We start from the raw sequence: 21105 nt of genomic DNA, 5'->3' as shown, positions 1-21105 counted from the left end.
TATATATATATTGGTTAAACATTCATTCATTCATTTTCTTTTCGACTTAGTCCCTTTATTAATCCGGAGTCACCACAGCGGAAAGAAGCGCCAACTTATCCAGCACAAGTTTTATGCAGCGGATGCCCTTCCAGCCGCAACCCATCTCTGGGAAACATCCAAACACACTCACACACTACGGACAATTTAAGCCTTCCCAATTCACCTGTACCACATGTCTTTGGACTGTGGAGCACCCGGAGGAAACCCACGCGAACGTAGGGAGAAAAACTTCACACAGAAACGCCAACTGACCCAGCCGAGGCTTGAACCAGCAACCTTCTTGCTGTGAGGCGACAGCACTACCTACTGCGCCACTGAGTTGCCCTTGGTTAAACATATTGTAATTTTTAAAAATTGATTATTAAATATTAATGAAGACATACAAATACACTAAAAATACTCAACAATATTTTTTTTGTTAAATAAAAACAAAACAATGTTTATTCCTTTATTTAGCATATATGAATGGAAGACGGGCGACACGGTGGCACAGTGGGTAGCACGTTCGCCTCACAGCAAGGTCGCCGAAGAAGGGACAGCATATCAGATCTGCTATTATTATCAAGCAATATCTTGTGCAAGCTCTTGAAATTACTTTTGTGTCACTGAAGACTGGAGAAATGATGCTGAAAACAGGAATCCATTTTAAACTATAAAAACTAGAAACAGCTGATTTCATATTTTATAATAATTTACTATTTAAATTTTGCATGTGATTTTGATCAAATAAATACTAAGTAAAAACATCAAATGAAACTTGTACCACCTTGTACAGTTGAAATAAAAATTATTAGCCCTCATGTGAATTTCTTTTTTCTTTTCAAATATTTCCCAAATGATGTTTAACAGAGCAAGGAATTTTTCCACGGTATTTCCGATATTTTTTTCTTCTGAAGCAAGAAGAAAAGCAGCTTTAGATTTTTCTTAAACCATTTTAAGGTCAATATTATTAGCCTTTTTAAACGTTTTTTTTTTTTTTAATTGTGTACAGAACAATTAATCTAGTTACGTCTTTAAATTTAAGCTGAATACTAGTGTCTTGCAAATATCTAGTAAAAAAATATTTGGAAAAAAATATACAGGGGGCTAATAATTCTGACTTCAACTGTATATATTGCCATGTAATACAATTATTGAGAATTACCATTTTAAAACAGTTTAAGACAGCATTAAACATTAGCGAATCAAACAAAAAGTACAGAAGCACGTTCACATTTAAAAACTTTAATATCAAGACATTCAGCATACAAAATAACCCAAAGTTTAAACCAACAACATACTGTCGGTGCAGAATAAAATTTACAAACTGTTTTTTTCATCCTCACATGGCGCAAACGAAATCATGTCAATATAAATACAGTATCATGTCTGTTAATAAATACATTCAAAACATACATAACTTAAATCAAATAAATCCTCTGTTAATAAGTTAAAATGCAAAACATATTTTCATTTCCTTTTGGTCATAAATGCATACTAAAGTTCGCTTCAAGGCATAAAAAGAGCCAGCGTCTAAAAATGCTACACCTGAAAGCTATCACAATAGTGGTTGTTTATTCTTCTTGCTGATGTTTTTACTGAAAAAAATGCAACCTTCAATACAACATGACATAATATGTTGCTCTAAGACAGGGGTGTCCAAACTCGGTCCTGGAGGGCCGGTGTCCTGCAGATTTTAGCTCCAACTTGCCTCAACACACCTGCACCGATGTTTCTAGAAAGCCTAGTAAGTGCTTGATTAGCTAGCCCAGGTGTGTCTGATTGGGGTTGGAACTAAACTTTGCAGGACACCGGCCCTCCAGGACCGAGCTTGGACATGCCTGCTCTAAGACATTTACAGTAGGCATGAAAGCCTTCTTAATCTTGAAAGATTTGGGAAAAATCAGTATAGTCACACAGTGAAATGGTAAACAGGACTGAGGAAAATTGCTACTGAATGATTACATCGTGTCTTTAAAATAAATGGACGATGCAAAACGTTATTTTCCAAAAAAAAAAAAAAAAAAGATTTGTTCAGTATGTCAAAGTGTCATAAGTATTATTGTTTATGGATTTTACATCTCATGACAGTGAATCATAACTGGAGATACAGATTATAAACTACCAGGAAAAACAAAAACAAAGAACCGTCGATAAGTACCGAAGTATGAAAAATATACCGTAATATGAAAAACCGGAACGCAAAAAGCTCTACTTAAAGCTGCCAAGTCATTTTGTACCACTTCAAACCAGAACCAAAATCAAACTACAGACAATACACTAGGAGGACAATGAAGGAAAAACCGTGTGTCCAGTGGATTTGCTCACATTTTTGTTTTGGTTAGATTAAAATAGGGCTGGGCGACTTGGCCTAAAATCAAAATCTTGATTAAATGAACATTTTAACTCGATTACGATTAATGAACGATTATTTTATTTACTTATTTATTTTTTTTGCCCTCAAAGTTCACTGACAGGTTGTGTACAGTAAATATGCTCACATATTACAAGTGCAAGATTTTTGAATGCACCCAGCAGGCGCACAACATCATAAGACGTATTAGGTTAGATTTAGATCATGACGTCAGGTGACTAAATTTCAATGTCTTGCCAGCATCTTAGGACATCATTATTTTGACGTCCAATAACGACGTCAAATTACGTTGATATTTGGTTGATTTTACGTTTGAATTGGAAAGTGATCAAAATCCAACGTCTGATAGATGTCATAGTGGTAATGTCCACACAACGTCAAGATGTAACATGATTAGACGTTGATATTTGGTTGATTTTAGGTTGGACATTGACGTCGACCTGACGTCAACCCGATTTTCATTTAGAAACAAAATTCAACGTCCCCACGACGTTGGGGTACAACGTCAATATAACGATATGTTGATGTCCTGTGCCTGCAGGGAAGGGTGCATTACAATATCTACTAAAGGTAACACACACTATCTACTGAGTGTTAATGAACATCAACGTTGAACAACTGATATTAAAAAAACACATTGCCAAATATTTTCTTATAAAAAAGTGAAAATAAATAACTTGCACTTTTGGAAACAAAGTAAGTTATTTTCAATATTTTATATTGAATATTAATATTATTATTCTATATTAATATTCTATTAAAAGTAGAAAATAAGCAGTATTTTTTTTTTAATAAAATAGCACTTTTAAATTGTAAACCTGTAAAACCTGTAACCTGTAAAATTGTATAACCTGTAAATAATATTTTAAACATGTCTTGAGTGCAGAGTTTCTTCACGAGTGTTTGTTTTTTTCTGAACGCTACCTTAATGTAGAAGTAGCTCAAACTCGCTCATTCAAAGGCGGGAACTGGTGGACGTGCAATAACTTTAATCATAAGGTAAACACAAAACAGCTCCTTCATGAGACTGGACACTTGTAAAGACTCACCTATCACTCTCGGCCCCGCCCACACTCATCAACGATACCAAACCAACCAATCACAGAGCTTGCGCTATGCAACAACCCAATGTGTAGTTAATTTTTTTGAGAGGTGCACGTCAGCCAGAATCGATGCAGAAAAGTAAACAGAGTGGGGTCACATGACTCAACCCGCTGTAGGGAAACTAACTGAAAAAAAAATTTACTTGGAAAAATTTGATCGATTATAGGTTATGAATGTCAATTTCGATTACTCGCCCAGCCCTAAAACACACACTATCTACTATCTATGATCATTTATTGAACATCAACTGAAATAAAAACACACGTTGCCTAAAACCAACAGTCTCTTTTTTTCTTATAAAAAAGTGAAAATAAATAACTTTTGTAAACAAAGTAAATTATTTTCAGTGTTTTCATATTAAAAAGTAGAAAATAAGCAGTATCTTTTCTAAATAAAATATTTCTTGTTTATCCTGTAATTAATATTTAAGCATTTCTTAAATGTAAATAATAATATTAATGTAATGGAAAATATGCAATCTCTAGGCATCTCTGGCACAACTTCAAACCATCGCCAATGTACTGCAAAGTACAGCTCAAGAATGCATCCATCGTCCTACTTTAAGTATAAAAAAGGTGCAGAGCAGGGTCACAAATCAGGAAAGAAACTGAGAAAAAAAATTCGATCTGTAAAAATTAGCTCAGTTACAGGTTTTGAATGTTGATAGATTACTTTTCGATTAATCGCCCAGCCCTAGGTTAAAATAAACCTTGGTTTGTTTTGTTCATGATTCATGTGAATAAATGAAGGCTGCCATCTGAACCAAACAAATTAACCAAAACCACTGAAAAGCTAGCTCTCCGTCCACTTCCAAACAAACTGGTGTGGTTAGACTGAAATATAAACACATGGACCAAAATCATCTAAACGACCCAAAAACAGTACATGACATCACAAGATGCGACTATGAAAAGCATAAACTGCCCATTACAGTTCAGAAGGCATCAGAAATGCATTTTCTTGCAGCAGATCTTTGAGAACTGGGAAAAAAACCCACACACACACCATGTACACACAAACAGCAAGCACATTTAGCCCAGCTCACAGCAATGTTTTGTATGTTTGGTGAAATCTGTCGCAAAGTACTTGTCATAAAAGCATTTTTGGTATCTTTAGGTGTGGTCTTAACATGAATAATGTGAATGCTAGGAGAATCTAAATGTGTTCTTTTGTGGTCCAGACAAAGCAAACCACAAGTACTAAACTACAAGTGTAAACACACTCTCAAGAGCAGATCAACTAAAACAGGGCAAAGTAGCAAAAAAGTGAAATTCCAGAAAAATTGCTGATGTAAGTGGAATGTTTTGGGAGTGATCTACCGACAAACGCATTAATTAAATCAGTGTTTTTCAACCATGTTCCTGAAGGACCATCAACACTACATGTTTTGGAGGCCTCCTTTGTCTATCACACCCATTACAGGTCTTTCAGTCTCTGTTAATGAGCTGTTGATCTGAATAAGGTGTATTTGGTAAAGAAGACATTGAAAATGTGGAGAACTGGTGATCCTCCAGGAACATGGTTGAGAAGCACTGAATTAAATAACATGAATGCAGCAGATCATTTACATACATTTCATATAACCTCAATTCTTAATCACGCCTCTCTTACTATAAGTTTGCTTTGAGGGAATAATGCGGAAAAAGAAAGCACCGCCCCACTCAGTATTCGGTTTCAGTTGGAAGTACATCAGTATACTGAAAAAAAGTCTTAGCAACTTTGTTCACACAGACTTTAAACACTGTCCTCCTATACATTTTGTGTCTGCAAAGGAAACTGCAATGGGTAACTCTAACAAAAATCCATTTTGGTAAATCTGGCCCTAAAGATACCATTATACGTAATGATATCCATCATGTCTTGAAGTGACTACTTGTCGTTCAATTTTAAAGCAGATATATACTAATAAACCATTAAAACATGGTATGTTGGTTATTTACTTTAATCTATCTATCTATCTATCTATCTATCTATCTATCTATCTATCTATCTATCTATCTATCTATCTATCTACCCATCTCTTTTTTGGCTAGCAGGGTAGCCATTTGATCGCCTCCAAAAAACTGCATTGGTACTCGAGCAAACAAGCTGTATTAACACCTTAATTATCACTGCTGTTATTCTACTGGAACAGCCTGAAACCATTGTGAATGCTGCATAGACACACATGAGGATACTTTAGTAAGTCTTAAAGTCCCATCACCATGTTTTGTGCTACTGCAACCGCAAAGCAAAGAAAACGGACACATTTTTTCTTTGGTAGTGGCACTCTGACATACTTAAATAAATATGAGATGAATGCCGAAAGAAAATAGCAGAAGCATGAATATGAAACAAGCTAGATGGTAAAGACCTATTTTTTTGCCTTTTCCCAGTCAGCTAAAGACAATTCACTGTGCTTTAAACGGAGATCTGTGAAAGCAAACTAGTTCGCTACCGTCAGAGTCTACTTGTTTTGGCCTGTGTTTCTATCTGAGGTACTCTTCTTCTGAGAAACTTTCCAAGCTCTCGTCATCACTGTCTTCCAGTTCCGGAAGATCTCCCCACAGGAGCAGGTTCTGCCCTATAAAAGAGACAGACTTCTGTTAATAAATACTTCAAATATAAAAAAATAACAATTATAATACATATATCGATAATAAGTTTTTAACTATTATTAATGCAACTGGGTTCTGGACAGTTTATATTTAGTTTTTTTTATGAAAAGAAATTCTATGTTCAACAAGGCTAATTGTAATTGAAAAATGTTATCACAATACAAAAGGCTGTTTCGGTTTCATAATCATTGATTATGATCTATTTGATGCACCCTTTCTGAAAGACAAATCTAATATATATATATATATATATATATATATATATATATATATATATATATATATATATATATATATATATATATATATATATATTATGTATGTGTGATACAGACACTTACAGAAAAAGAGAATTTACACCTTGGTTCTAAAAGTATATATTATTGACATTTTTATTTTATTTTAATATATATATTTAAAATAACAAGAACAACAACTGAACAACATTTTGCTTGGTGTGCTTTCATGTTGGTATCTTGGCTGCTTTAGGCCTGTCATAGATAATGAAAATGATCAGGTGATTCATTTAGAAATCAAGCAGCTTGCTATCTCTTTAAATTAATCATTGAATAAATTTCTCAAATGATTCATTCAAAAACAAATTCCTTCAGAAATGAAAAATTGCAGTGTTGTTCAATGTCCACAGAGATTAATTCTTCAAACAATTCTGCTCTTGATTTGCTTGGGAATATTTTTGTAGGCAAAACAGAGCAAAAAAAGACAATATTGTCTCTAAAATGTAAGTAAATACTACTACTCCTTGTTTGTTGAACAGTTTAAATTGAAATCAGTGAATGTGCACACAAGCGGATTTAAAAAAATAAATGTTATTCAAACAGCATTTAGGATTTAACATGCAGTAAATGAGTTTGGACTCTCGACTTCAAACTGTGTTTTTTGCCAAGATGCTCAATTTCAGATCGCAATGTTGTTAAAATAATAATTAGGATATCATCATAGCTCTAGTCTGAATACAGTGAGAGAATTTGCACCATGTGTCAAACCTGTTGCATCCAGTCTATTGATGGTGGACACGGCCTCACTGTTGAACATCCAGAAGTGACCATTGTTACAGGACAGCAAGCAGGGTTTGCATGGGGCCACCACGTGATATCCCACAACATTCCCACTGAATGTGCAGAAAGAACCAGACAAAAAACACCTGATTCAAATGCTTTGTCAGACACAATAAAACAGAACAAATTGCTCAGTGTAAACAATGGACTAAACAATAAAGCGAAAACAGCAAAACAACATATGTTGCTTTGTACACCTGCAAGTTCATATATGTTTAAAGAAGTATAAACCATTTTTTTTTCACTTAACAGATGAACAGACATCTGTCAGACTATGCTAATTAACTTGACATTTTTTCCACATTTCAACAGATTTAAACATCTATATAAAATCAAAATGAGTCATCCAATATTTGACCTATAGATTATCTTATTCATCATTAATAAATGATTAATAACCAACCCTGAATACTAGTTACAACTAAGAGAAAGTAGTTATAAAGACGTCTTTACCATTTCAAACAAGCAATATCTCTTAATTTGCATTTGCAGCTTTCAGTGGAATAGCAGCTTGCCACAAAATCAACTGTCCTGAATAGGGAAAATAGCACAGGTTTGTTTATGATAAGCATAAAATGATAAAGATCATTTTGAATAAATGCATTGTGAAGTTTTCAGTGATGTAGGAAGGCTCACCTATTTGGTGGTATGTCGGTTGAGAACAGCTCTATTTCCGTATCAGCCAAAAGCACTGCTTTCATCCCTCTCGTACACAGCAGACTATCACAGTATATACAGTTGATTTGTGTCACGCACTTATTCTTGAAATTTGAAGTAGACATTGTAGAATTGAGCTCTTTTCGGGTACAGCTCCTGGTAAAACGCAGCTCCTGTTGATTTAAAACGACAACAGAGAGTCGATCAGCATCTGAACTGAAGGATACAGCAGCAGATGTTTGAACAGACGTTCTGCACCTGTCTGGCTAGCTAGCTGTAGCCTTATTTTACCTGAATTGCGTTAGCAATGTCTTTAACTAAGAGAAATAAAATCACAAAAATGAAAATAAATCCTTTAGAATAACATTGTGAATGAAAATCACAACAATTCCTGTCGATTCCAATCCTTTGTTGTGATACAGAAAAGCTTTGCCTTCATTGTTATCAGAGCGCTAGGTAGCTAACTAAAACATATATGTTTTACAACCAAGCATGCTATAAAATCGTTCTTACCTGTAATGATAACAGCTCTTTCTAGATCTCGGCGGCAAATAAACACATTGCGCTACAGTAACATTTCTCTTTCGCTACAACGGGGCTTAGATTGCTAAGCTACGTTTGTTTACGTCCGTGTCGAAGCGGATATACACTTCCTGAGACATTTTCAAACAGCCTGTTCTCTGACGCTGATTGGTTCCAAATTAGCATGTCTCACGCGTGATTGGCCAGCTTGAATTCCTTTGGTGATTGGTTGCAGTGCTTTTCCGCAAACCACAGAACCGCCGAGGGGAAGTCCGACTCATTTCTGAAAATCGGTTCTTTCGAACGACTTGTTTCAAAAAGCGATTCAGTGATTCTTTTGCTCACACCTGGTCCCTGACATCCCGTCGCGGTATAATGCATCTTCAAAAAAGTCAAATGTAGGCACATATTAGTGTTTATTACGTTTATACAGATCAAATAAGTGTGTTTGGTGAGATGCCCTGTGCTGTTGTTCAGTTGCAGCAACAGATTTAGCTTATAAACTCTATTTTTTAAACCATATATCTTATGGTTTATTATATATTAAAAGATAAATACTTTTACATCTCTTGGTCAAAGTATCTATGCGTGGTTTATTAATGATTAAACTTATGTAATAAATTGATCCAGTGAGTTACAGTAATTCAAAGTGAGGTTTCCTCTGTAGTTTGTTAGCTAGCCTGAAACATTGAAATGAATCATCAACATAGATATCTATGAATCATTAAAAGCTACAAATTTCCTTGAAAAGTTTTTTGCTCCCACATTTGATCACTGCATGTCATCACGTTTAAGTCATACATGTTATATAGGCGGACTAACACGTGCTTATTTTAATAAATCGTTCAGCTCGATGCTGTACATGAAGAATTGTTTGGATTGTGAACCGACTCAACTGGTTCAATTGAAAGATTCGACTCATAAAATGGATTTGTTCACTAATCAGACATCGTAAAAAATACAAAAATATGAAAAACGACAAAAATGTATATACTTATTATTTCTGTAATCATTAACGAAGACATACATTAACTGAAATGAAATAAAAATAGAATAGTCAAAGTAATTAAATTACTCACAATAACAATATTTACAATTATTGCAATCACTTAAACTTTCTAAATGTATAAACTGTGTTGTACTTGTGATATGGGATAATATTAATCCTATTAAAACGTCTCTTTAATTATCAGTTTGATAGATTCATGTCGTGTTCGAGTGTTTCAGCCAATGACAATAGAGGGGGGTTGTTCTTTCTCTTCCATGAAAAGAGGCGGGGTTTGAGTTTGGGAAAATTCAGTGAATACTAGCGTAACAGCACGTCTTGGGGGAGAAATCTGGTAAATGAAAGCTGTTTTTAGACATGGAAATCGCCTTTTAAGGTAAGTGGATGATCGATTTAATGCAACAGTTTATGATTCGGGCACATAAGGACTCGAGAAACCTCCGCTATCGTCCGGATGAAATGCAGGGATCTCCTTAAGGAAAGCCCTAAACTATTCAGAGAGTCATCAGGGGCCTCTCTGCTTTTCACATCACGACAAACTCCCTCCTTGTTGCACATTGCCTCTTCCTTTTTAGGAATAATGATTTAAAGTTCTCTCCGATCCTGCAGTTTTTTGGCTGACAAAATTTAAACGTACATTACATGATATGAACAAGTTAAAGTACTCTTTATCCTTCTCTTTTAAGACCATAACTATTTTAAACACATTTGTTTTAAACTATTACTATTCTATAATAACAGTTATGTTGTCTTGATAAGTTGATAGGTCAAAGATGATCTTTTTGATTACCTATATAACATCATAATTGGCTGTTTCCTTCCACACTTATGACACTGTTATAACACTTTTTTAAAGTATGTGTTTTTCTTGCCATATTGTTGTGCAAAAGTGCTGTCATGTGTACATTTTTCTTTGGGGAATGCTGCTGTTATGAAAAACAAAAGCCAGGAAATTATTGCTCATGCAGATTAAAAGGAAATATGAGCTTTAAATGTCTCATTTTGTCATTCAATGATGTAAGGCCTTAAAATGTCTTAAATCAGCGGAGAAAGTATTAAATTCATAAGTCATATATACAATTTTGCATGCATTGCAAACATGAATAACTTTCTCAATATTTTTCAAAATACACATATCTAAACATCCCTAATGCATGATACATTTACTTGAGATGCTAAATAAATAAATACTTTTTTTAAATGATTGATTTAGGCTGATTTATAAAAAGGCCATGGGAGAAATTATATATATTTATCATAAGCTCACTTAATTTGGACTAGTTTTACAGAAAACAAAGCTTACATTGTTGCGTCATTTTATTTCACAAGTAATATCTGTTTTAAAAAATATTTAATAGGCATCTCCATCAGAAAACAAGACAAAAGCACAGATAAAGAACACATAGTTTGGAGTATTATTGGAAGATTTTTCAAAAATTAAGCAGTTTTTTGTACAAATGCTTTAGTATTGCATTTATTTTTCTTTACTTCAAATCATTAAGACTTCTTAAAATGTTATAATTACATCCATTAAACCCATTACTCATGCATTATTAAAGGCTTATTAAATAAACATGTTAGGTCAAGATTTGCATGCGTGAGTTGGCTTTATCATGCATTACTGGTATAAATAAATATGACCATTTATCTGTTTATAATATCAGGTTTCAAAGTTCACACTTTGCATTTTAATCATGTTACATTTAATCTCCAAAAACATGGGCTGTTTGTAAAGATGAGCTCCAACCCACCTCTATTATTCAACAAACGAAACAAAGCGAAAATATTTTTGAGGAAGTTTACTGGAAGGAAGTAGTCTTTAGAAATCTGATCCGCTGAACTTTTCTTTGCCCTGTGTGTACCCAGTGTGATGCTGGGAAATCCTATCCATGCCTTCATCCAGCTCTGAGGAGACTCACTCACACGTCTGACCGCCGGTGGAAAGGTTGAAACTTTTGAAGACGCTGCGTGGTCGGGGGGATCCAGTGTGAGTGAACGGTGGGATGAAACTCTTCTTCTCTTGCTTCATTCCTCTGCTGTCACGGACATATTACTCTACATTGGAAGCCAACGGCAGCTCTTGACTAATAATGCGGCGTGATTGATCATCGACAGGAGACAACACCACATCCACTGCTTTCCATTCCTACATATTCGCTGGATATCTGTAGACGAAGTGCGGGCGAAGAGGCTTTTGTTCTGCGGTGTTTCTCGCTGTGACGGGACTTATTGTGTTTAGATCAATATGACGTCTCCTGCTAAATTCCGAAAGGACAAGGAAATTATAGCTGAATATGAAACGCAAGTTAAAGGTAAGTGAAATTTGTCGCTTTATGTTGCGTTCTCACTCGGTTTACCTTTGTGTTACGTGTTGGCTAGGTTACAGTGTATTTCTATTTGAGCACAGCTGGTGCAAACCCTGTCGTATTACTGCAGAAAACGCTATTTATTTGAGTTTGTGAGAAACAATGCTAGCGCTTCTCCACATGTGGCAACGGAATGATAGATGAGCGATCGGTCAGTCAGTCAGTCAGTCAGTCGCCTATTGCTATATTGACAGTAGATACACAACTTAAACCGTTTTACAACGGTTTTACTTTAAAAAATGCATCATTGTGTGATTTCTGTTACGTTTGTGCTGTGTTGTATTGTTTTCCCTCAATCAGCTTGTGTAGGTTGTACGTATAGACAAGGCAGGGCGTTTTCTTTTGCCCTGCGTGTCTCTCTATATGAGCTGGTGCGGTGCTGTTCAACCTATTGATTTTTTAAAAGTCAGGTTAGCTGACATTGATGTTTTACAGTAGGTCAGGGATTAAGCAACACGTTTAAAAGACGTTTTGAGTTGAATCTGACTTAACACTATCGTGTTTTGGCACCACTGAGGCTGAATGAAGTAAAGGTGTGATGCTTGGTGACAGTTCGGTTATGGCTGTAACCTCATCATATGTTATTCATACTACACTGTGGTAACAGGTAATGTGACTGTTAGTTTGGAAGCCGTTGACTTGTTTTTAAGTAGTAGCACACTGTGTTTTTTTCACAAAGTAATTGTAATTCTAACAACTGCATATTTCTTCACTTACACACAATGTGTAGCCTACGTAACGCGTGTTTTTGTCTCAGGATTTTCGTTCCCATAAACATCTGTCTGGTGAAGTAAAACGAAGCTGCTTTTAATTGAAAGACGAATTGAATGATTCACTTCATTAGTGGAGCTCCCTATCACGTTATTCACGCTGTTGTGTGTGTGTGCCTGTTCTTTTGTGTGTTTGCCGGTCACTGGCACTGTGAATAGTGCAATTGAGCAGCTCTGCCTGTTGCTGCTGAGTGTGGGGAAAATCTCCTTTAATAAGAGTCAGTGAGTTTCCCATCTTTGAGTTTTGCTCAGGAAGGTCATTGTGACATATACATATTGCTAAATGGAGCTTGAACCTGGTTTAGGGTGTCTAAATTTAAGATTTACATGGATTGAAATGTGTCTAAAATCAGCCTAATCTAACCTAAGCTGGTCTTCCAGCCTGGTTAAATGGCTGGTTAAGAGTGGTTTGGGCCTATTCCCAGATAACGAGACTAGGAAACTATCTTAAACCAGCTGAGACAAGCAAACCAACTTTGTTTGAAGGTGGTTGTTTGTTTCAGCATTGGCAAAAACAGATATGTGTTTTGATTAGGGATGCTCCGATCAGGATTTTTGCAGCTGACAGAGTAACGATTGTTTGTCATGGTGATCAGCCGATATCGAGTACTGAGTCTGATACTTCAAGCTTTATAATGCATTAAGTACATTTTACCTCTAAGTATGACACTTAAGTGGAGATCTCGCCTTATCTGAGATAATAAATTAAGGATGCTGCATATAATCCCTTAAACACGTCTCTTTTAACCATGTAGTGCAGACATACCATGGCCAGAAGCAGCTTTACAGAAAATAATATAACACAGATATAAAAATTCCTCTGCGTGTAAACTCATCAACAAACTACCTACGATCGGTTTATGACATCAGCTAGATTGACGAGTTCCGACCGAGTCATTAAATGTCATTATCGGCCGATACCGATCTTCGGCCGATTGATTGGAGCATCTCTAGTTTAGATTTTTCATTTGTGTTTATGTCCATCAACAAATGAAAAATGGTGTTTTTCAGTAATGAAAATGACCGAAACCTTGTTATTCTGTACTCACCCTCCAGTTGTTGCAAACCTGTTGGAATTTCCTTCTTATTTTCTATGCAAAAGAAGATGAGGAATGTTGGAAACCAGTAGTCATTCACTTCCATTGATTTTTTTTGTCTTGCTATTAATACTAATAGCTCCCGGTTTCCAACCCTCTTAAAATATCTTCTTTAATGTTAAAAAAGGTAACTTGTAAAGTTTGGGAACTGCTTGAGGGTTAGTAAATGGTGAGTAAATCAATTTGAGCTAACATTACAGTCAGTCATTAATAAGTTCTTTAAAATATTGAATACAAATGCTCATCTAATTGATTTTCAAAACGAGGACCAATAACAAATAGCAAAAAGTAATGAAAATTAATTGGTCAATGAATGGGTACCCTAGTTGTCACACTCTCTTTTTAGAAACTGGCATTTTTAACATCCTTTGTTAATACATTTGCATAATTTTATCTGTGTTTTGCAGATGAATGGCTTTTTAAAGAGAATGAATAATGTTTTAACTTGCATCATCATCTCTTATGTAAAGAGAGACTTTTGTTTCAGTTCATAAAATAAATATGAGTCTATAAAACCTGATATTAATTTTGCACTATTGTTCTTCCTCCAATTTCTCCCTGGATGCTGTGTCACATTACTTTCTCCAGCCAAATTTACCTCCCCCCCCCAGCATCCCCCTCATGTGAATCCTTATAACTTTGCCATGCCTAAAGAATGCTTGTAGATCATTTCGCTCAATAATCTTGAGTTGACAGGAACTGGAAAGAAACAATAATAAGCATGATTTCTTCTCCCTGGAATTGCAAGGGCACACGCTTGAAAAATGGCCTAGATTTGGAAAGCATCTCTAATTTGGATAAATAATCTGTCATGAATTAGTGGCAGAAGGAAGCGGTAATTGCTTGGTGATCCATTTCTGCAGAGGCAACCAGACATGATGAGAAAAGTCTGAAATTGGAGAATTCACAGAGAGAGACATCAAAGCTGCGTACACTTCTAAGTGGATTATCATTAATTAACATCAGCTCGATGCGAAACATACAGTTTGTCCATCGAAATCATGTTCGTATTCCCAATGCCCTGAAGTTGGTACAGCTATCTTAAGCTGTTTAATCCAGTGAAAACATCTCTCGCAAACAAAATCTAGAAACATCTAACTGTAATCTACAAATCTCAATACTATTGGACCTCCATTTTATAAAAAGGAATCATAATTGAAACCAACTCATAGACCCATTGACGGCTCAGAGACTCTCGTACCTAAATGAGCTGAAAGACACTGAAAAATGGGCTTGATTTTTTTCTGAGGACTGGCAGGAAATGTACAGCTGCATTTTTCACCACAGCTGGTTGGAAGGATTGGATAATGTAGCTATAATCCCTCAGACATGGGGAGTGAGTCTGTCAAGCAACTGAAAAGTGACTATGCATATTAGAGCTGTAGGAAACAACATGATTGACTGCTGTAATTGCCATCTGCATTAAAAAAAACGTCCTGGAAGATTCATTACACTCTCATTATTATGTTTTGTGATTGATGTATTTTATCAGAATATTTTTTTTCTAATGTTTTATTATAACTTTTTTGAATAATGAACATTGCAAAAACAGTACAAAGAAAACCAAATTGTATAACAAATAGGGAATATTTGTGCTTGATGTATTTTTAATCACACACATTAGGGCTGCACGTTATTGGAAAAATCGACATTGTAATATTTTGTTTTTCAGTGATATAAATTGCGATATAAAATATAATTCACTAGATAGATTGAATAACTCTTTTTTAAAAATAATTTATTATTTCAGAATGATTAGGGTGATTGTATAGGGGAGTACAGATACATGATGATTAAAATGAACATTAATGCACATTTTTTTATTTGATGTTTGACATAATCTCAACTGAAACACGAAGAGAGGGTGGGACATACAGTAGTGCTCAATAAAAAACAGTCAATATTTTGTTTTCAAAGCTCTAAATTATTAAAATGAACTTTAAACTAGATTTTAAGTGGGAAAAATTCATACAAAAGTCTGGTAAGTCCTAATAGCAGTTGGACACAAGTGTAAAATGACACTTGGTAGTCTTCACTGTAAAAATAAATGTTTGTTAAAGCAACAAATGCTATTGTATCTTGTGCCTGAATGCTTTTAGGGTGCTTTCACACTTGTAGATTGAATGTTTTGTTCTAAAACTGGGATTAAAATTGTTACAATGTTGCACTTGGTTCTTGGTGCAGTTTGCTTTCACCTGGGAAAGTTTCTAAACGGACCAAAATAGCTAAAACAAGTCACGTGCGATTAAACTCTCCTCACATAGAGTTATAGGTTTAATTTTCAGAGCTCAGCTGTCATGTGTCCTTATTTTAATTAACAACGATAAGCAATAAGACATTATAAGTGAAAAGCTGCGCTTTAATTTTGAATGGTGACACCCACAGACATCGTCACCAAATATAAATCAGAGGTAAGACTTTCTCATATGTAGCTGTTGACTAGAATTATGCATTATAAGCTTTTTTATATTACAGAGAGAAATAACAGATAAACCAAGACTGCAGTTCGGTCAGGGGTGATGCAGTGGCGCAGTAGGTAGTGCTGTCGCCTCACAGCAAGAAGGTCCCTGGTTCGAGCCTCAGCTGGGTCAGTTGACGTTTCTGTGTGGAGTTTGCATTTTCTCTCTGCGTTCGCGTGGGTTTCCTCCGGGTGCTCCGGTTTCCCCCACAGTCCAAAGACATGTGGTACAGGTGAATTGGGTAGGCTAAATCGTCTGTAGTGTATGTGTGTGTGAATAAGTGTGTATGTGTTTCCCAGTGATGGGTTGCAGCTGGAAGGGCATCCGCTGCATAAAACAAATGCTGGATAAGTTGGCGATTCATTCTGCTGTGGCTACCCCAGATTAATAAAGGGACTAAGCCGAAAAGAAAATGAATGAATGAATGCAGTACGGTCAATTTTCAGATAAACAGCTCTTGTTAATATTTCAGCATGCTTTCACTTTCGTATTTGACATGAAATGCACATTTAGCTATAGGAACGATGACACCCCACCCTGCTCAGAATTCTCTCTTCATACAACCTGGTTCATTAGTTTATTGGATCGTACTGCTTTCTCACTACAATCGAGCTCCAGAGTTTGTTTCAATTGAGCAGAGACCAGCTCATTTAGGTGATCTCAGGCTGATTATTTTAGCGCAGATCTGAGCGCGATTACTGGTTTCGCATATGCCAAACGAACCACGCTAACTGGGGAAATGCGCCAGGTTCCGAAACAAAAGTCTAGGTGTGAAAGCACCCTAAACTCACATGAGGGAAAAATGAAATTAATAAATGGTTAAACTTTGCCATTAATCTACAAGCCCCTTATCAACAATAGTTCATACTTGACATTAGAAATCCTTCGATGTGACTATTGCGAATGAAATAATTGTGCAGCCCTAACACACATTATAAATAATGATAATTATTAATATTGTAATAGCACTATTTCAGTTAGGTGACATTAGTTCAGTTTTCAGTGGCACCTTGTTTGTGTGAGAGATGCAATATTAGGACTGGGCGATTCAGCGAAAAGTAATCAAAATCGACATTCAGTACCTATAATCTATGATCTAATTTTTCCAGGTCAGTTTTTTCAATTACTTCCCCTACAAGATGCCTTTAAATGGCATATAAAACTTGTCAGTGAACTATGAGGGCAAAAAAATTTAATCAAATAAATAAGATAATCATTCAATAATTGTAATTGAGTTAAAATGTTCAATTAATTGAGATTTTGACTTTAGGCCAAAGGCATTTTAGTACAAATGCAAGAAGTAGGCAATTTATTTATGGTTTTTAGATTCATTGATTATAACAGTGATTTGACGCCTATGAATGTAGGTCACTGACTGTTGAATTCTGTTTGAAGTGCTGATGCTGGGGTTTTGGGGGAGGGTGTGAAAACCTACTAACATTTTCCCTCTCAATATTTCGGCAGTGTTCCTCATATTTCCCGGTTTGAATGTCAGTAATGACTTCGCTCATCCAGTTTCACTGCACGTAGGGCCCAAACACAGGTCGTTGCTTTTGATCAAGTTCGTGCTATATTCTAGATGTCATCAATGTATTCTCGATTTCACCCTTTGACTTCTCATTTCTCGTTCGGTGACAGCATGTGTTTCTGCCGACAAGCGAGCTTGTGGAGTCTTCATAGCCCAAACAGCTGTCATTTGGCAAAAAGAGATGGAATGAGAAAGAGAAATCCTTCACTTGGGTTTCATTAGCAGTGGTTGTTTGATGCTTTGAACAGACAGGCTGAGATATTGATTGTTTGAGGAGAATGAAAGATGCGTTGACCTAATGACAGACATCATGAAGGGTATGTGTTAACATTAGTGATCGATATATAGACTAGACTGATAAATTGGCTGATATCTGATGGTTTGAGACTGGCACATTAACGAAATACGCATGCGGGTCAAAGACATCCCATTTTGGTGTCTGCAACAAATGAGTTTACAGAGGTTAATTTATATGCACAAAATACTATTAAATGCAAGTAAAGTGTCTAGTTTCATGTTTCTAATAGCATTTGTGGAAATAAAATGTTAAAACATGGATTAAAAAAAACTCCAAACTCCAGAATTTTCATTCAGTGCAATGATCTGGACTTTTATTATGGCATCTTTATATAAACATACACAAAACTGATGATACTTTTTACTTGTGTTTCTTGAGAACTGAAATAATCAGCGGACGTTTGTGCCAAATATCCAGTTTATTAAAGGTCATCTAGTGTATCGGGATCAATAAGTCATTTTAAAAATCAATAAACAAACATTACTGTGTCAAGCTTCTTTTTTATTGCTCATAAATATTTGTTAAATACGTCGTTTCATGGTGTGGGAAATTCCAAAACCCATTATTCAATGAAATGCAATTTCAATGCCAAATATTTTGTTTTGTTTTGATTTGTTTATTTGTACCCAGCAGACACACAATGTCATAGGATGTTAATATTAGGTTAGATCTAGGTCGATTTAGGTTATTTTGACGTCCAATAATGACGTGAAATGACATTGATATTTGGTTGATTTTAGGTTGTCTTGGAAAGTAATCCAACGTCAAGCCAACATCTTAAACCAACGTCATATTGATGTCAAATACTGGCATTTATTCGTCAGGCGTGACAACCAAAATCCAACGTCTAATAGACGTCATAGTTGTAACGTTCACACAATGTCAAGCTGTAACTTCATTAGATGTTGATTTTTTTTTAGGTTGCTTTGGAATGTAACCAAAATGCAACATCTGTCCGACGTTGGAAAATGACGATACTCGGCCTGACGTTGGGTTCTGATGTCAACCTGATTTTCATTTCCAAACACAATGCAACGTCCCACGACATTGGGACACAACGTCAATCTGATGTCATGTGCCTGCTGGGTAGATGTTGCAAATTATTCTAAATAACTGTACTGGTCAAGCTAATTATATGATCCAAGTTTCCTGTTGATAGTCCTCATTATACCATAATTCAGGGTAATTTTTTACAGAGTAAAAAATTGTCCGTTACACCACACTGTCATATTACATTGAATACAGTATCACTGTATAGATAACAATTTTAACTTCTCATTCATATAAACAAGGATTGTTTATCAATAACAAATAGTAGTTAAGGGCGACACGGTGGCTCAGTGGTTAGCACTGTTGCCTCACAGCAAGAAGGTTGAAATCCCGGCTGGGTCAGTTGCCATTTCTGTGTGGTGTTTGCATGCTCCCCACCGTGTTCGCATGGGTTTCCTCCGGGTGCTCTGGTTTCCCCCACAGTCCAAAGACATGCAGTATAGGTAAATTGAATAAGTTAAATTGGCCGCAATGTATGGGCATGAAGGTCAGAGTGTATGGGTGTTTCCCAGTACTGGGTTGCAGTTGGAAGGGAATCCACTGTGCACAACATATGCTGGATAAGTTGGCAGTTCATTCCGCTGTGGCGACCCCTGATGAATAAAGGGACTAAGTCGAAGGAAAATGAATGAATGAAATAGGAATTAAACTGACTTAATATTAGTGCTTTCTAGTGGTCACTAACAAACTTATTGTTTGGTTATTTTATAAGAAAGTGGCAGCACCTCTTCCAATCCGTTCCAAAATATGTTCAGTTAATCGCCGAGGTCGATAATGTGAAAGTCATTTAGTTTTACGTCTCTGCATCAGCCTTTGTTTACCCACGCTGCAGCTGCAACGAATCATTACGTTTCCACTAATCTCTCCTTGTCCTTTTTAAAACCCTTCCTATAACGAGCGTGCCTCAATTAGAACAGGCCAGCATTGATCCGTGGCTCCCGCTCCGGCCAAGGTGCTCCACTTTAGCACTTAATGAGTCCGTGGAATGGATGGTGTGACCGGAGCGGTGCTAGAATACAGTATGTAGATGTACTTTACGTGGAAATGCTGACCTGCTCAGAAATAATCTTCCCCAGGAAGGATGTTTGTTTAAGGAAGAAGAGGAGAGGAAGGAGGGGGAGACAGTGCACAACACACTCGTATTGTTGCTATTGTGCGACTCTGAATTGGAAACTCACCCCCGATTTCGGGACTTCCTGTCAGAGGACCAGCCCTGAGGGAGTTGACCTGGATCAGGGTGAAGGTTTGACTTTTAGTTTCAGACTTGTTCTGATAAGAGTTTAGTTTATAGATTTTTAGATGAATAACTTTATTGTACTGGAGGCCAAGTTATATCTGTAAGAGAGAAAAGTAGATCAGAGGATTTACCTGTTGATTTAGGAAGTCATCTCTGCAGATTTTCTCCGGTTTTTAAAGGTAATAGTGTTAGAAAAGTTTGAAGATCGTCACTTACTGGACAGTGATAGCCTGATAGGATGCCAAAATAAAAGTTTTAAATTGTGAAAGAAATATACACTAAAACAATTGCTTAGTTAAAAACTACATAGTTAAAATAACCTGAAACAACACAATTCTTGATTTTTTTTTGAGGACAATTTAATTGTTTTATGTTCAGTCTACTTACATTTGCTAAAACGAATAAATTAACTTAATTCGAATCAATCAATTAACCTGAACGATTGTGTGGAACCCAGCATTTTTTACAGTGTAGGTTTTTAAAATTGATCCCCGCAAAAAGAATTGTTCATTCCTTTCAGACAATAATAATAATAATAACATTATTATAGCATAACATTATTATTATTAATAATACTAATAATAATAATATTAGTACTAGTATTATTAGTATTATTAATTTATTATACAGTTTTTGCAATTTTGTAATTTTATTTATATAATTTATTTTCCTTTTGCGTTTAAGAAGATTTTGTTGTACTATTATTCCCACTATTGTTTCCAACATCTACTATGTACAAAAGCCATTTTTTCCTTAAGATGCAGGGGATCATTTTGGTTCCCTCAGTCCACCAAAGGACAAGCAAAACGAAATATTTGTGGATGCAACAGAAAGGCCATAATTGAGAACAGCTGCCCGATCCTGTTGGATGCACACGGTTAGACGCACAAACTGTTACCTGACACAGAATAGGAAGGAATGAGACCGAAATCACACCCCACAA

General features: G+C 35.8%; 2 protein-coding genes across 3 annotated transcripts in view; one reads left to right on the top strand and one right to left on the bottom strand.

Annotated features, from left to right (window-relative positions):
* Positions 1-3199: 3199 nt before the first annotated feature.
* Positions 3200-8466, bottom strand: fam72a (family with sequence similarity 72 member A). Its single transcript, XM_056468175.1, has 5 exons — positions 8343-8466; positions 7809-8002; positions 7626-7703; positions 7101-7225; positions 3200-6062 (listed from the first exon to the last, which is right to left on the bottom strand). The coding sequence occupies exons 2-5, from the start codon at positions 7952-7954 to the stop codon at positions 5968-5970; spliced, it is 444 nt and encodes a 147-aa protein (XP_056324150.1). The 5' UTR covers positions 7955-8002; positions 8343-8466; the 3' UTR covers positions 3200-5967.
* Positions 8467-9649: 1183 nt separating this feature from the next.
* srgap2 (SLIT-ROBO Rho GTPase activating protein 2) overlaps positions 9650-21105 on the top strand; it is a 183590-nt gene continuing 172134 nt past the window's right edge. For both annotated transcript variants that reach the window (XM_056468435.1, XM_056468433.1), the window contains exons 1-2: positions 9650-9733; positions 11224-11669. In XM_056468435.1, the coding sequence (XP_056324410.1) occupies positions 11603-11669 (67 nt within the window). In that variant the 5' untranslated portion in view covers positions 9650-9733; positions 11224-11602. The remainder of the gene's footprint in view (positions 9734-11223; positions 11670-21105) is intronic.

This window comes from Danio aesculapii, chromosome 11 (assembly GCF_903798145.1).
Source record: "Danio aesculapii chromosome 11, fDanAes4.1, whole genome shotgun sequence".
Classification (NCBI taxonomy): Eukaryota; Metazoa; Chordata; class Actinopteri; order Cypriniformes; family Danionidae; genus Danio; species Danio aesculapii.
Note: the sequence above shows the minus strand (reverse complement) of the source record. Positions and strands in the feature narration are given on the sequence as shown.

Coding starts and splice junctions, on each gene's coding strand:
- fam72a (XM_056468175.1), bottom strand. CDS start 7,954: ATGTCTACTTCAAATTTCAAGAATAAGTGCGTGACACAAATCAACTGT. Junction 7,226..7,625: donor GATATTGCTTGTTTGAAATG/GTAAAGACGTCT, acceptor CTGCACATTCAG/TGGGAATGTTGTGGGATATC. Junction 6,063..7,100: donor CAATAGACTGGATGCAACAG/GTTTGACACATG, acceptor TCTCTTTTATAG/GGCAGAACCTGCTCCTGTGG.